The 17,771-nt window shown below is 40.8% G+C and overlaps 1 protein-coding gene across 2 annotated transcripts in view; it reads left to right on the forward strand.

Annotated features, from left to right (window-relative positions):
• Positions 1-17,771, forward strand: part of arhgap24 (Rho GTPase activating protein 24) — a 52,659-nt gene that overhangs the window by 15,382 nt on the left and 19,506 nt on the right. The window contains exon 3 of one of the 2 annotated variants that reach the window (XM_029516245.1): positions 5,011-5,098. In XM_029516245.1, coding sequence (XP_029372105.1) covers positions 5,011-5,098 — 88 coding nt within the window. Of the gene's footprint in view, positions 1-5,010; positions 5,099-15,724; positions 15,838-17,771 lie in introns of those variants that run through there. The other variant, XM_029516247.1, reaches the window with a different exon arrangement.

Raw genomic sequence — 17,771 nt, forward strand, 5'->3', positions numbered from 1 at the left:
TCTATGTCTAAATGTGACAGTGAGCAGCTTCATAAGGTCACAAATGGTCTAATTTGATTAAAGTAAAGAAGTAAAGCAGCAGGAAGTGGAAACTGCAAGGTGTACTCTTCTTACTTTTCTATTATTGCAAACTCATGAAATGCGATCCTTTTATATTTATAACATTTCAAGGTAGTCTTTTTTGGATTTATAGCCTTTTGGAAAGGAAAAAACAGACCAATATAGGAAGTTCTTCAGAGACTGTGCTCATGTGATACAGGGGTTTTTCTTTTCTTGTTAAATAAGAAGTGGTTTTGGCAGATGATCCTGTGTGAAACTTTATATATGTAACCCAAGTGCTTATAGTGCACAGATAAAAGCTTTGTATTTTTGCATCAGGGAGGCAATGACAGCAGCAGCAGCAGCACTGACAGGTATTCCTAGAAGAAAGTGACAGAACATTGTATGTTTTTCAGCTGCTATTCTGTGTTTTAGAGATCTTGTGGCGCTTGATGGATTCACAGTGTCAAAGAAGCAAACTTGAGACCTTTCTTGTCCTTGTCTGCCTCTATACTAACTCTCTTTGTCCCAGATTTTGTTCCACGACTCTTTGATAGTGTGGCCAGGGTTATACTTGTGTTTATTGCCAGCGATTGTGTGGTTTTCATTAAGCCTTTCCACATTTAGTTTTTTTCTTCCCTTAACTCCACCAGAAGTAGATAGACCAGGAAGCTTATTCAGACCACGTTCATTCCAATATGGGTTCAAGGGTGTTTTTAAGGGTGTTTGCCATGTCTGCCTGCCACACCTCTTGGATATTATCCTGTAACATGTGATGTCTCTCTTCTTTTAGCCACAGTTGATCCAGCGACTGCATAAAATTTATGAACAAATGAATTTTTCCACCTCTTGCCTTTGACTGCGATATGAATATTTTAGAGAGTGTTGTGCAGCTACAGCTGAGTATTTTACTGTGGATTTTGAATGTAGCACAGTCAGTCAGAGTTGAGGAGCAGAACTAGCTCTTTTTTTTTAACTTTGGAGTAATGATGACATTTATTGCATTGACGGGGTCAGTGGAGCGATCAGAGCAGAACAACCATAAGTAACGCTTTAGCACTTGAATAAACTGATCTTACAGACACCAAAAGAGACCTGAGGAGATTAAGGAATACACATAGACACACTAATGCATTTACATACTGTACTTAATAGCTACAAATAACATCTCTGGGTGTCCCGCTGAGATAACCTTCATGTGTGTGAGAGGTCACTGCAGCTGGGGAACAGTAATTATTGGATAAAAAGACTGCTGATCACAAGCCAAGGGGTTAATGTGTGCTCAAATGACCTACTATACTGATAACTTCTGGTTAATTGACTTGAGTGTGAGCGTTTGAATGTTTGCAAGGTAAAATCAATTACTGCTCCGCAATATATTGCATTGCAATTTATTGTCTTGACATCTTGGAATGCTTTCTTCAGTAATTCTTCAAACCAGATCGTTATTTAGCAAGCTGGGGTCATTTTAGCTTAAGATATGTTTTAGTTTACAACAACAATTGTGTTTCGTTGTAGTGACACAATTTCTTGAATCAACTATTTGTATTTTAGCAAGAGATACAGACGGGCAGCGTGGCAGTGTAGTCGTGGTTACTGCAGGTTGCAGGCTCAAGTTTGTATGTTCTCCCTGTGCTTGCGTGGGTTTCCTCCTACTGGCCAAATTACATGCATGTTCAGGTGAACTGGTGACTTTAAATTGCTTGTAGGTCTGAGTGCCAAGAGTTGTTCGTCTCTGTGTGTTGGCCCTCGCCAAATGTGATCTGGAATTGGCTTCAGCACCCCCCATGACCCGGAACAGATAAGTGGTAGAAGATGAATGAATGCAAAAGATGCAGTCAGTTGCTCATAAGACTCACAGAGAATAATCACCTGTCTTCATTGTTCCCCACAGCTTTACTCTGCTTTATACCATCCTTCAGGGTTGACATTAGATTCCACGGTTTGGAAGGAAGTAGATTCTGAGGGAAATGAAGTCTGTCGCCCCATTGATATGTTTTCCCCATGGTGCCATAACACGCAGAGAGTGAATTATACAATGTCAACTTAGAGGGGGGTTACGTTTTTCCCTGAACAGTGCAGGAGCATGCTTCCAATCTAAATGAGACTAAAGTAACTGGTAGACATTTTGTTGGAAAAAAAATAGTAGCACAGACAACATGTTATGCGCCATGGTTTACGTGGATGTCCTACAGTATCTTCTTCATGTCTGACTGGGCCCGACTTGGCCCAGCAGCCTAATTAACAAGCACGTTACTGTAAGTAACTCTGTAAGACCAGCGTGACAGTGACAGTGTGTTCAGTTTTGAATGTGATGTGTTTGCAGAGGTACAATCTTTGGTTTGTGATCTGTATATCATATTCAGGTTTGATTGCTGCCGCGTCCAAGGCTAGTCAGAAAAAGCTCCTTTAGATGTTAGTGAATGAATGGAGCTGAACTCACAATTTCTGATATTTGCTTGCAGTCTAAGAAAATAACAACAAATATGATTTCATTTTCAGGAGCAAACAGCCCTCCCGACAGGCTGTGTTGCTACTGACAACCAGGGACTCCCGCTGACACTTTCCTCTGACAGAATCCTTGTTAGTCTCTCTGTGTGTAACTTTCTCTCTTTTATTCTCTTTTTGAGGGTAAAAGATAATTTGGTTTGTGTCATTACACAGTTTCCAAAAATGACCTCATCCTTGTTAAAAGTAATAAAAATAAAAAATAAAAAATCCTGAGAAAACACTCCAAGATAATTTGGGTTTCTTTGCTCTGTTGGGTTGGGCCAAGCTGATGTACGTTTTGCTGGGTAAATATTACACTGTCTGTGGTTAGGTTTGTCTGCAGCAAACAACAGGCCACCAGGATATGCCAGTACGGAAACTGTGGCTCTGGCAAAGAAACAGGCGAGAGGAATATCCACAGTGTTGTGGTTTTACAGTATGGAGGGGCAACACAGGCCCCTTTATTCTTTTTTATACACACACATATATATATATATATATATATATATATATATATACAAGTGGCACACACATGCATAATCTCATTCACACACTATTCACTTAAATCATGTCATGTTTCCCTGGAATCAGTACAGTTTCAGCATAACAAGAAAAAAAGAAAGCTGTGTTCAATGAAAAAAGTTCTTAAAGGTGCTTTTAATCCCAAGATACTGACGCTAAGCAGATTCTCTTTCTGACAACCACATCAAACAAGCTTGTTCTCTCCCCCACCCTCCACTTTTGAGCTTGTCTTTTGCATCTTTATAACCCCCCTTTCAAGTACTTCATCTTGGGGCCTCAGGTAGGGTTTCCATTTCCTGGTTGTCACAGTTATGGCTCATTAAAGAGCTCTCTCTCTCAGCAGGAAGGAAGCTGACTGACTCTCAGATCCTCATGTGTGTGGGTCCTGAATGCTGATGCTGTCACCATTGCACATCTTGTCTTCATTAACATTAACCCAGATTGAGGTCAGTCTAATGACTGTCACATGCTGTGTTGTGGCACTAAGGACTGAGCGGTTAATCAAGTGAAAAGTCATTGTTTGATTTCATACACAGCACACCTGCAGCTGGTTATGCTGTAATCCCTTTTTTATAGTCGCTCTAATGAGGAGAAGCTGAGGTATTTGCTAACTTACTGTCATGCAAAGAATATTACGATACACAGTAATTGTGCACTTGTTTATTTAGTGCATGCGAGTACCTGGTAATTTACTTGATAAGGTTACCAGGTTGATTGATGGATGAGCCCGACATTTGACGTATAAAATCTGGTAGGAAAAAGGCAAAGTGAAACTCAAAAACATGAAGACAGATTGCGTGCGTAATTTAACCAATCCAAACATATTTGATTTCCAATCCTAGAAGACTGAAACATGTGAAATCATGCTACTTTTGCTGAATAAATGCCAATTAAACTTTTATTAAATGTGAAAAAATAAACTTTTTAATAATAATGATAATCAAAATGTTTCTGAAATGTTCCATTTGGTTGTTTTACTAATGGCGCCTCTAACAAGCAGCAGCAGGGGAGCGTTAATCAGTATAATATAACCTCTGAAAATAAATTACAAGCACTTCAGATTTGTACTTAGGTACACGCATATCTGCAGACAGACTGTGAGCTTTCCATGTCCATCAATATTAGAGGCACAGTATAATAATTGATAACAGCATCACTGGCCCAGAGTGTGCCTCTGACGATGGGACAGTGTGAAAACCAGACTCACAAATCTGCTGCACAGCATTTCTGTCTGTCAGTAAGTGTCAGCAGTAAGGTTGCTGTGAGGTGAATCTGGAAAAAGATGCTGATGCCCTCGCTATTTTAAGCCAAGGATCTCTGGCCTTTCGTGTCACACAGATGACGTATGTTTATGGGCAGAGCTGAGCCAGAGAGATGGTGATCCTCCACAGTGCAGCCATTTTGCCATTTTGCCTTATTTTTTCAGCTCAGTGCCATCATCTGGGTCCGTCCCTCGGGACCGATGCACCAGCATCTGGGCCAGCAGAGATGCTGCTGATACGTGTGATGATGCTGAAATCTAACATATCAGTGTTTTAAGTATTTTTCTTCCGTGAGAATAGATAAATGCTGTTGTGCTTATGAAGTGCGGCTGTTACAAGAGATCAGCTCAACATGTCACGCAGTCTGCACAAAGTAAAGTATGTGCAAGATCTCATAGCCAGTGTGGAGTTTATTGTCTAATGATGGATTACATGTGGCGTGCATAAATCAGATGTGGCGATGTGTCTACAGTATGTGGGCCTGAACTCGGCTCTGTTAAAACATCAAGCAGTCAAAATACAAATGTAAAAAAAAAAAAAAATACCTTGTGATGTTTACAAAGACAATGAGAGAAGTTTTGTCAGAACTTTAGCCTAAAGACTATTTCTGTCCATCTATGCAACATGAATAGGCAGCCATTAGGTCAAAGTGAAGTCCTGAATATTTTTACCGAAATACGTTCTTCATTCTCCACAGGGAGCCATTTCCTTACCTGGAAACAAAGTCACGGAACATTCAACTGGTGGCGATGAAGGTGGAAAATTTCTTTTCGAGGTCATTCCAGGTAAGAGAGAGTGAAAGCAGTTCAGTCGCTTACTGAGAACAGAATCACAGGGACGCTGACTGTGCGGCAGCGGGAACAAAAATCTGAGGTTTTGATCATTCTGTCAGCAGCAAGTAAATCAAAGTCTTGAACACTGTGAGACTCATCAAGGGGACATTTTGCCATTCACTCATTTCATTTATACTGTTTTCTGTGGCAGCTGCAAAGTTAACTGTTTGCCTGCTGTGAGATCTGAGCTGCTGATTGATTTCCTGTTGCAGCCCCGTCTGTCACATTGCAGACTGATGGGTTTCAAAATCTGATAATCCAAATGGGTCATTTAACGCACACATGTTTGTGTGGCATTTCGCCATCAGTGGCCAGATCCTACAAAGTGACGGGTAAGATCAGAGAGATCTGATTTGCTATAAAGGTCATGAGACAGTGTAAATGTACATGGATCATGTATTATACTGTTGATGTCTTGTGTGCTCAGATGGCATTTCAAAACACTGAGAAGGGTAAATGTGGCACCATCAATGGTGGAGAAAATTCACAATAATCTTTGATTCTTTCTCTATAAGCTTCACATTTGAGTGACATTTTACCAATGCTCATATTTTCTATTTTGACCATGAAAAAGCTTTACATTTGTTTTTCAGATTACTGATGCTTGAGCCAGAGGCTGTTTGAAACCACTGACCACACACATAAACTCACAGATGATCACCCACGCACTAGCCGACTGTAAGGACGCACGGTCCGAGCTAAAAACAGTCAAAAAAGGAAGCAAGGGAATTTGTGCAATAGACATTAAAAATACACATGCACACTGTGGAAACAGCCACTGATACAGTAACACCACCAACTGCACCAGCTCCATCTAAAACTCTGTGTGCAACAACCATTCATACTCTATTGGTATTCAGTTTCTCCCTGGTGTGTATTTGATAGAGCTTCTCTTAGAAGAATAATAATAATACCAATACCACAATAAACATATCAGTGCATATATCACAGGATATATGTGACATTAAGCAGTCCAGATGTGGAATGGGTTAGCCTGAAAGTCTAGAAGATGTATTTGTTTCTTGGATGCTCATGACATTGCTGATCATCTCGTGCTTCCCACCTCAAACTGTGTTGAGTTGCCACTTTTCTCTGCAGCTGCTCTGTCATTTTGCCCACTTGTCATTTTTTGATTAATAGCCCTCAACATCAAAACTATTCTTCCACATGCGTGAGCACTTCTGCCGCGGTAGAAGGTATTTCGAAGTGTCAGGCACAGAAGTAAAACAAATAATGAAAATTCTCAATATACAGCTGCTGGAAAAATATGATACTTGGCATTTTGATGTTATTTGCAGGGAGTGAGCAGTTACAGACATATTGATGGGATAACAGCTATGAGTTTTATCTGACTGGTGTCACCCAGCTGCACCGGTCTGTTATTGAAAAAAAGAAAAAGAAAAAAGAAACAATATGTTCTGTTGAATTGATGCAGAACAAAAAGAAGAAAAGAAGCTTTTTGTTCCTCTTTTTTTATTATTATTATTATTATTTCTTGCCACTACTGCTGAAAATTCTAAAAATACAAATAAATAAGTCATCAAATTTATCGCTGACTGAATCACTGCTTTGGATTGAGTTTTGTCCATCAGGAAGTGAAGGTGGTCAAGTGGCATTAGAAAAATGACCAACACACATACTGTATGTTGCACACATGTTGCAGAGGGCTGTTTCTGGGAAGTCGGGTCAATACTTCCAGTAAAATTTATTATATAAAATTTTATTATGATTTTAGTCACCTTAAATAAACAGTTTAGGATTTGGCTCATTGTGATTTTTTGGTTCTGGTGCTCTGTTCCCTAGGCAGAATTGATGAACTATAATAATAATTTCTGGTGCTGACTTATGATAGAGAAGAGTTTTGGTCTGTTCTTATTTCCAGTAAGAATTTACATTTCTTATATCTTTGCATATTTCTGTTGTGTTTTTTTTTTTTTTTGTGGTGAGACACGAAGTGTTTCAAACAAAGGAGATTAACACTGTGTGAGAACATATTTAACATATTGATATAATATCATAATGCAAGTACCTAATTTGTATTACAGGCCATAATACAAATCACATACTTTTAAGATCGTGAGAAAATATTACAGTGTACAGTACAGCGCCTTTAGTGTTTTTATTTGAAAACAAAAAAACCCCCAGCACAGACATTTTTAATATTTCCACATGATAAATTATGAACATAAAGGACATAATAGTTAAATTATAAAATAGGGCCATTTCGAATTTTTTTACTACAAGTTCAAAGTCAAATTTCATAGACAGGGAATGAAACTGTAGGTTGCCAAAAATAATGAATGGCTTCACTTTCAGTTCTATGAAATCAAGGTCATCCTTTGATTAATGATGCTTTCCTTAACTGCACTCTACTTTTAATGCTGCGCTGTTCTGTGTATGCATCCTTCTTATTCTTTTGTCCTTATGTTAACATACGGCAAGTAAATACAGTAACCTGCATTTTATCCTTCAGAAAGACAGAAGCTTCATGCGATACAAAGAGAAGTGGGGACTTTTTATGCCACTTGCCGCGTGCCTCTTTCATTTAAGCAAGACTATGTGTCACTGATGGGAAGTGGAGGAAGAGCAGCGTCAAACTGACTCAGTCATACTGCAATACCTACAGTAACGTGAGCCAACATTAGCAACCATGAGCCGCTGGTTAGTTGAAAGATTTTGGTATTCCGACACTTACAGACAGAACTCGCTGCATGTGAAAGTTAAAGCTCAAACAGGAGAGGGAAAGCTTCAGGGGGTGACAGCCAGCCTGGCTCTTTCCAAAAAAATTAATCTGGACACCTTGCACAGTGAATTTCGTTTATTCTGCACAGAAATCAAAAAGAGACACGTTTCAATTTTATCCAGGTTTAATTCAAGTTCTAACTTCTGCTTCCAAGCTAAACTAAGGCAACCAGCTTTGGGCTATAACCTTAATAATTAATGGACAGATCTGCTTATCTCAACTTTAACAAGAAGACAAATAAGCATATTTCTGTGTGTCAAAATGACAGAGGCTTACACTTCATTCCAGTGATCAACATTTGCACTAATTTGTCTTCGTCATACTATGAGTAGGTTTGGTTTGTTATGGCTGTGTCTCCGATGCAGTAAAATGACTTACCGAGACCACGACATGTGGCTTAAAATGTGACTCCTCACACGCTCATCGTCAAAGAGCTTTTGAAAATACATCATTCTTCCAGCCTTCCACTAATATGGCACTGGTGCACTGCTTTCCCCATGCACTGCTCTCTCATACTGATGGAAAACAAATACATGACTTGTTATGAGGCAGCAAATAAAGAAGCCTAAGAGAAGCAGAGGGAGTAAATGAAAGGAAAACACAACACATATATTCCACTGGTCTAAATGTGGCCCTGCAGTCCGGACACAACACATGGACAGACGGGAAGTTATGTGGAGTTGTACAGAGATGTCTGTTGTCTTGAAGGGCAGGGATGATTTGACTCTGGAGATCACCAAGTGGCTGGAATTGGAGCATCGGGACAGGATTTTAGATTTTAGCTTTTATCTGGAAAGATTTATTTAGTTTCCCTTCAGAAATTATCTCTGCAATTTGTATTCACTTGTGCCTCATAAGTCACAACTCCTTTGCTGTTTCTCTGTCTTGTCTTTGTCTCTTCCTCTGAGAAAATCCAGCTCTGAGTGATTTGTGTAAAACTTGCAGAAAGTTTTGGTGAGTAAAAGGGGGGGGGGGGGGGGGCTGGACAGGTTGCTTGTGAAGGAGGCTCGCCACATTGCCAATGATATTTAGACTGGAATCATACAGTACAGGCACAGTGGGGCTTTTGTTTCTCTCATCTAAACTTTAATCCTCTGTGACGTTTTCTTCCATCATACAGGCACGTTACAACATGTGTAAGGGCACAAGGGCCTGAGGGAAATGAACAGGAGTAACAACAACAATGCCCAAGTATGGCTTCCAAATTATATGGAAAAACTTAATCTGTCGGATAATACGTGCAGGACATTTTCATGCTGTGCCAGAGGATTGCATCATGACAGGAAAGATTCTGTACAGCTGAAGTGAGATCAACCTGTAGACCTGTAGAATCTAAATTCCCATAATTCCTGGGGGCTTGTTGAAAGAAGAAACCTACTTACAGTTTCTCTCATCCCCAGGTGGTGGAATAAAAACTTTAATTTCTTTCAGTCCACATGCTGCTCAGGATCCACATGCAGGTTTATCTGATGTTTTTCGAAGCCTCTTAAGATTCTCAGGTGTGATCTGAATACAGCGGCATGATATCGCAGCACTGAACTGGATGCTGGAGCTGTGATACACTGATGTGGTAAATTATGAATAGACTCATAATTTATTTACCTGTCATAAATACCTGTAGCTAAATGTCATTGTTGTGGTCCAACTGTGATTAATCATCCCACTCCCATAAAACAAGAATCAACACAGGAAACATTCCCCGTTGGCTTTTTAATGGTGAAAACAGTGTGCTCTTCTTTCCCCAAGCTCTAATAAACACAAGGCTTTGGCTCAGGTATCCACAGTTCTCTCTCGCTCTTTTTTGCCCCAGGCCTCAGTCTTCTGCTTTGTTTCCCAGTTTATCTCAGTTTCTCTGGTTGGAGTAGCCAGTCAGGCCACAGCTGGACACTGCTGCTGAATTATGGAAATATTTCCCCGCCCGTCCCTGGAAGTCACCATCCCTTCATTCATGAGTGCACAATGGGATCGTGTTGCCACGAGCAGGTGGCCGGTCTTCAGTTTAAATGCTGCTTACGAAGCAAAGTCTGGGGGGCAGGAGAGGACAAATACTATGTTTGTCTCCAGCTTTTAGTATAGTATAGTTTCTGTTGGACATTCCTTCGTGCACTGGACTTGACGTGGTGCTGTGGTGAAGTTAGGATGAAGGCAAACCTCTAAAATATTAAGGCGATAGTGCCATCATGTGGTTTTCTCAGATAAGTACAGTTAACATTTTTAATCTAAAAATAAAATCTCATTTGTATCCTTGCATTTTCTAAAACAAAAAAACTGAAGTTCACAGGAACACACGATTCACTCCTAACTGTCGCTGCAAGAATTATTTTGAGTTTCTACTCATGCAACGACCAGGAAGTGCATTCAATGTTCTGCTAGTGAATTATTATAAATTTACAAATGCGTGTATAAATTCACTGGTGCTACTATAGAAAGAAAGTGATGACATTTTAGAAAGCAAATGGCTGAGTAAGCTACTGACGACGACTGAGATGTACTTGAAACCTCCGGTAGGTTAATAGGCATTGAGTTTTGTCAGATTTACTTCATCATATTTCTCTCCAGTCTGGTCTTATTGTTATTGTTACTCGCATATATTTCCCTGGTGAAAACGTTTAATAAGTTTCAAATCTAAATGTGTGTTCCTTTTTTTTTTTTTATTTCATATTTTGATTTTGTGCTTTAAGGCTAATGAACCGTGGAGATCCTGTGACACCCTGACAGGTATGACATATGATAAGTATCCAGAGGTCGCCACCTGAGTGACCTCTGCCATGAGTTACAGGTGTCATATGTCACTGCGGTGGATGTCTAATTCACACTACATGTCTCAGGTGATTGAATTATGATAATTGCATCGTAATTTTGAGTGGACAGATGAGGAAAGGGATGATTCAGACTAACACAACAGAGACAGATTGCATGATTTTTTTCTTTTTACTGTTATTATTCTGGTTCGGGAGAAATATGAACTGTCATTGTATGATCCATCTAGGATTTTTTGGCAACATAACATGCTAATATTACTTGTACCTAAATATAGTCACACCACTTATTAAGCAGTACTGATTGAATGTCAGTCATTGTCAGTGTCAGAGATTCGAAGGCGAAGACAGACGTGGAATGCAAAAGCTACAGAGCAATGTACTGTTCATTGCCAGGAAGCAAGAGGTCAGTCATACGCTGGCACGCCTGGCATGAAAGGTCCTTAATGTTGATTTAGTGATGGATGGATGAATTAAATTAAATAAAAAAAATTAGCTGAGTTTGGCCCTTAATGTGGTAATAAATAGGGAAGGCTAAGAATACAACTCTCTATAGGCATCAGTGTTTAAGCTTAATGAAGCCCCAGTGGGGTGATTGAGAAAGCATATGAATCTGTGCTGCTGACATTTCAGTGTCAGGATGTGTGGAGGTGCTTTTCAAATAGGCCCCATGTCACATTAGTCATGGAAAACTTCAGGTGCTGATGCTGGCTGTGTTTTCTGCGTGCAAAAAAATTTAATGACCCCTTAAACTTTAATCATGTTTATTTTTTACATCTATGAAGTCCGTTTTTTTAGCATCTAATGTTTACACATTTTCTACAACTCTATTATGCAAGTTATCTGTTGTGTAATGGTGTTTATGGAGCATGTGTACATATATAAAAAGTATTAAAGAATGAAAAGTAATTTTGAAAAAATACATACTAAACTAAAAGGGGCTATTTTGCAGCAGACCCAGCCATAATGCCATTCAACTCAGTGCAGAAGGCGGCCCAGCTCTATTAAATTAAAGCTCCCAGAAATAGAAATGTCTCAGCTGATCTCCAGCCACAATATATGCTAATGCATATGTGAGTTTGATCAAATTAATTTGACATGCGATGACATGAAAAAGCAGCTCTCGGTGTTTGAAACTCCATGTTTTGATGTATTGATTTAATTAGTGGTTAGATGTATAGAGCCCACACAGCTCCTAAAGCATCATAAATCCAGGAGGAATATGAGCAATAGTATACCACACCTTACAAGTGGCAGCAGCGAGAGTGAGTTTAATGGTGTTGTTGTAGAGAGATGAAGCCCGGAGAACTGTGAAGGACAAGGTTTTGTTTTGCGGATAAAGAGTCCAGGCTATTTTCATTTGTACAGCTCCCACACTTCTGTCTGCGCACAACCGTGGGATGCTTCTTTGTCCTTTTCCTCTCAAAAATTCACTTTGTACGATGACATTTTCAGAAAGGTCAATAACTGAACCTCTCCCTCTTTCCTGTCTGTCTCTCTCCCTTCCAATACAGTATATTTTTTATAAACTGTGCTTGTGTGTAGACGTGTTTTCCCAGCGTGCGTAGAACTATAAAGTCGGTAACCTGCCGTCTGTGCCACGGCGTTATTTGGCCTCCTGGCAGAGCTGGGGCCTGGTAACCTGCTGTTGTGGGATACCACATGGAGCTGTAGAGGTTAGCGTCTCAAATTTTCAGTGTCACAAAGTTGCAGAAGAAGATATACGCAGTGAATAGCAAAATGCTGGAAACATAAAGTTAGAGCCAAATATGTCTTGGCTGCAGTGAAATGTTGGATTCAGCGTCATGGTAAAGACAGATTTTATTGCTATTCATCTCCATCACTTCCCCTAAAAATGACTGTTACTGATGTAACATGGATAATTTCACACTGAACATGGCGATGACGTCAGCCAGTTTGATTTGCCCTAATATTTCAGCCTCCTCTAAAACAGCTCCCATGATATAAATGAGGGTTTTAAGAAGCCGCTGGCTTCATTAGTAACATTTTCCCCGGGGGAAGATCTCAGGGGAGGATGTTTGTGTTTGAGACTTTGACAGTTCAGTGCTGAGGAACAAGCATCCGCAGTCTTGCTATGAGAAGGCTCCTTTCAGCTAGACTAAACACATTATATTTACAGTAACTTTAAAGTAAACTTATGTCTCTGTTTCCGCTGAGACACAGGAATGAGTTGTTTAGTTTTGCTAACAGTATGGCTGACTTTTGTCCAGACTGAAATATTTCAACAATTATTGAATGTCATCCCCAGAGGATGAATCCTGCAGACTCCCTCGTCTATCCTCGTCCTTTCACTTCAATTCCTGTGTCAATGGGGCAGATAACTGAAATTGCATTTCAACACTAGTTGGAGATGGTAGATTAAAATCCTGTTGCCTTTAAACAGGAGGCCTGGTTTGTATTCTTCACCTTGTTGGGGAGGAGATAATAGAGGCAATGGTGAGTGATATCGCAGTTTTCTATGATCTTCCGGTGAGCCATTTGCAGACAGAAACAGTGGTGACTGGGGAGCTAGTTGGAAGATGTGAGCAGCACTTTGAGCCAGCAGATTCTTCTTTATTCAGAGGGAAATGTGGAGAAACTTTCCTTAGCAGAGGTTGCTGAGGCGGTTTCGCAGCTTCACATTAATTCTGGAGCAGCTCCGCCGTACTGCAGCAGACCATTTCAGGGGCGTTTGTGGGCGCAAACAGATTTCAGACAGCTCAAACTCCCTTCTGCTGAAAGTGTCTGAGAAGATGTTGGAAAAGAAGCTCTGGCTGACTCTCAAGTGGATTTAAAAGTAACAATGCAGGCTCCACAGGCAACTTTTTTTTTTTTAATCTTCTCAGACATTGTTGAAAGAGTATGAGTTTGCTTGACCTGGTTTCATGTGCTTTGTAGATTAGGGAAAGGTCACTGGCCACGCTCCCCACAGCATTGTGCAGGTTGTGCAGAGGGAAAGCTGCACCAGCAGTTTGATCATTGTACACTCAGAGTTGTCTGCATTCTTATAGTGGTTTGCTAAAGGAAGAATTGGACTCTCAAGGGTTCCCCAGCCCCTGTGGGGGCTCTTTAGACTGCTGAGGACAGAAAGTCTTATTTCCAATGTGTATGTGACAACATGTATGCAGCTCCATACATGTTGAAAGATTTTCAGTTAAATATGGCAGAACCCAATATGTTTTCCCTCAGTTGTGCACGCAAATATTTACATGTAATTGGATTAAAAGAGGCGCTTATTTATTACCAGGAAGGAAAGAAACACCCAATGCATCTAGTGATTGACAGTACGACAGGTTGGTTTTAGGGTTCATCTTATTATCAGCACATAAATGTGATGTTCATCAGAGGTCTTGTCAGTTGTCACTGATCGTGTGTTTTCCTGTGAGAGTAAACTGTGTGGTGGAACCAAAGCCCAACAGGCCACACGATGACTCAGACTGCACAGCAGATGATGAAACCCATTTTTCATGACGTCACGACTGACCGAGCTCGAAGTGGGAAAAGGCAGCTGGAGTGTCAACACACAGATAATGTGCAGGACGAGTGGACATTCACTGCTTCCCACTAACCTTCTTCTGCTGCGCAAAATGAAGCATCTTCCATTAACTTCCAACAGCACTGTGATATAACAAAAAGCTGCATTTTGTGTTGGCAATGTTTTTCTATCAAGGCTGAGAAGGACAACAAATGTTACTTAGATATTGATGCTGATATCAAACAAACCATTATCTTGAAATTATACAACGTGACCCAGAACCTTAATGTATTGAGCCATTGTGTGTTTCAGAATATCATATTGATGGTGCCAGAACAGGTAGGCAGATGGATCATTCAGCATGTCCAATCAATACGCTGCATGCCCCTTCTATGTGATAGATATTGTTAGATCTATCTGCCTCACTGTCCTTTGGGCTCCAGTAAGAGAATTCCTGGCCTTCGTCATCCCTTCCTGTGTCACTGCATCATTATTCCTGTGCAGCAGTGAGATCCTGTGGAGGAAATGCACTGCAAACAGGCCACGTCTCAGGACAGGACAGGAAGCCCCTTTGCTTACATAAAAGCCTTATTGAAGGTATCGGTATTTGACATGTCACATACCAATCTCCGCCGCCAGCCTCCCACTGCAGCCCCCGTCCAACCCCCTGCCCCCAATGTATCAGGTTGGCCGAGCCGGGTCTGAGTGAATGTACGTTTTTCTGGACCACTACAGTAGGCTTGTCTGATATGGACACTAGACTTGAATGTTCAGTTCCAGCGGTATGTAAACACATTTGTCTCTGGATAAATATTTAGATGTCGCTACACTACATTTTTCTCCTCCAACAGTTAGCGTCGGTTTTAAATTTAATCGCCCTCAAAGGCCAAGTACAAAGAGGCGCTCGGTGCCATTTAGTGGAAGCCAGTGATGTGTGGTTCGTCTATAAGTCTGTGAAAGACTGTAAAATGATAAGGAGGGTTATTAAAGACCTTCCTCCGAGAGAGAGAAACCTCGGTGTCTCAGGGTTTCTTGGCCAGTGGTAGCAGCAGCCTCGCCGACCCGACACGGCTGTATTTATAGAGCGCTCTGGATGAGTCATTTGGCTGAGTGCCCACTGTGCTTGATTTACGATACTTCCCCCCTCCAACCCCCGCCCCCCGAATCCACCACCAGCTCCCACCCCACCCCTTACACTACTTCCCTCAGAGACAAGCAGACACACCATCTTGCCTACAGCTTGCTGTCTCACTCAGTTTTATTCGGCCGCTCTCTCCTGCACTTTCACAGAAATGTGCTTCCTCTGCTCTTTCTGCGCCTTTTGACAGAAGTATATGCGGAGGAAAGGACTCCTGAGAGGCAGACGGACTAGCCTTAGCCTGACCTCGCCTCAGTGCCAGTGATTGGTGTGTCACGTTGACCTGCGGTTGACTTGAGAAAAAGTGACATTTTAGGTGAAGTGAGTTATATGAGGTGGAGGAGAAACAAGGGAAGGAGGGGGAGAGTTGGAAGGACGGTAGCATGTGCAGTTGTGTGTGTTGTATCAGAAACAGAAGGAGATAAGTCTATCTGTGGCAAAGAACAAGAACAGATGAGGAAGTGGCACTGGGGGGCCGGCGGTCAGCAGACACAGTGTGGCTTTTGCTCCCTCACCCTTCAGCAGAGAAGGGGGCATATCTTCCTTTGGGCCTCATGGATCTTAACTCCAACCCAGGTCTGTGCCTTTACATAACAGCAATGAATACTAACACATCTGCATGCAGTTTGGGCTGATTATTACGATGGCAGAGATATTATTAGACTTCACGCTGTTTTAGTTTCAGTTACCACGGAAGGAAGGGCTGGAGAGGAAGCTTCACTTGTTTTAAATGTAAGGAACAAAACTACTCAAGGATGAATCGGAAATGACTTTCCATTCTCACGGAGGAAGAGGTTCCCATTCATCATGTCAGCAGATGGGTGTTTTAAAAGTTACAGTTCGTCGCTTATGTTTATTGCAGATGTGGTATCTGATGAGGAGTTTATGATGCTTGCATTCCTGACTTTCCTGCCGGAACAGCGCTGCTGCTTTCTTTAGCCATGATGGTTGCGTTGCGCTCAGAATGGCACATTAGCAGGCAGGTTAAACCACCTGTTTGATCCGGGATAAAATGTCTACACAACTTCCACGATCAATCATCATGAAGTAATGTGCAGACGCTGATGATTCCCTGAGGATGGATCCTGCTGACTTTGGTAGTTTTGAAGGAGATATGTCTTTCAACACTGTTTCTGTTCAGCAGCATGCTAAACAAAGCTGATCAACATATTAATATTATTCCTGCAAAACATTCAGCATGTAAGCACTTAGCTCAAAGTGCACATGCAACCTCAAAGAGATCCTTCATGGCAGCAACTATGCAATACTTTCCCAAACTCCCAATGTTCATAGAAATAGGAAATATTTTTTTCCATCTGAATGTTGTCGACATGGTAATGGTGGGGTAATTGGATAATTTGATAGCAAGCAAGTGTGCTGAAATTGAAGGTACTGGTATTTTCAGACAGAAATAATACTGCAATGCTGTTTTTATAATTCTGCTTTATGATAAATTAAAATTAAGCTATTAATTAATAGCAAGACCAAATATTTTTTTTATATACTTCAGAGCCATCATAATATGATAACAAAAGCTTTTAAACCATATGTGTAGTTTTAATGCCACCCAGGTGTGACTCTACTAGATATGTAGCTTTAAAAAAATCTTGCCAGAGGAAAAAAAAAACTGTGCTTAGTGAAAGAGCATTCTCGTGGATCACATTTCACTTTGCTTGGCTGCTTGAGGCAGATAACAGAGCACACTCTTAAATTCATAGCTCCCAGCCTGCCTGTAAATCCTTCCTGGTCGAGATGTTCTCGTGCGAAAATGCAAAACCAACAGATGGTGAAGGAAGCAAGCAACGTTTTACAGACATTCGTGAGGGAAATTAAGTTTCAGGGATCGGTATTGGAGGTGAGGAATAAAAACTGTCACAAAACCGGTGTGTGTGATGGGAAATCCATTAGAACTGGCAGTATAAGCAACAACGTGGTCCCTTTTGCTGGCATCAAAAGTCGATACATCTTTCTAATTCATTGCCTTTGGAGGCAGCAGGTTCTCACCGAGGAGCCAAGAAAACGGAATGATAAGCCAATAAGTGGATATTGATCCAATATATTAAAGACATGACATCACATTCAAAGCTTAATTTTACTTATGTACATCCACATATATCCAACATTTACAGCTTCCAGCACCTCAAATGAAGACATTTTTTACCATCTTACATGACGGTGTACTTTCTACCTCTAAGTTATCTACGTCTGTCTGAAGATGTCGTCTTTGGGTTCTGGGAAACAACTGAAATGTTTTTGACTATTTTCTGGCATTTTATAGACAAAACTATAAACTTGAAAAAGAATCTTCAGGTTCTCAGGTAACGACCATAAATTTAGTAAAGACCACTTCACATTTACTTGTTGCAATATTTCTTTTAAAACAAACTGATTGAAAAACATCAGCAAATCAGCACAAGTTCAACACTGCCTGCTTAAACACACAAAGAGCCGAGCTCATCGTCAGCATTTGTCTTTCTCTCTGCTCACATTGCCACCAATGGTTTTCTTTG

This window comes from Echeneis naucrates, chromosome 12 (genome assembly GCF_900963305.1).
Source record: "Echeneis naucrates chromosome 12, fEcheNa1.1, whole genome shotgun sequence".
Classification (NCBI taxonomy): domain Eukaryota; kingdom Metazoa; phylum Chordata; class Actinopteri; order Carangiformes; family Echeneidae; genus Echeneis; species Echeneis naucrates.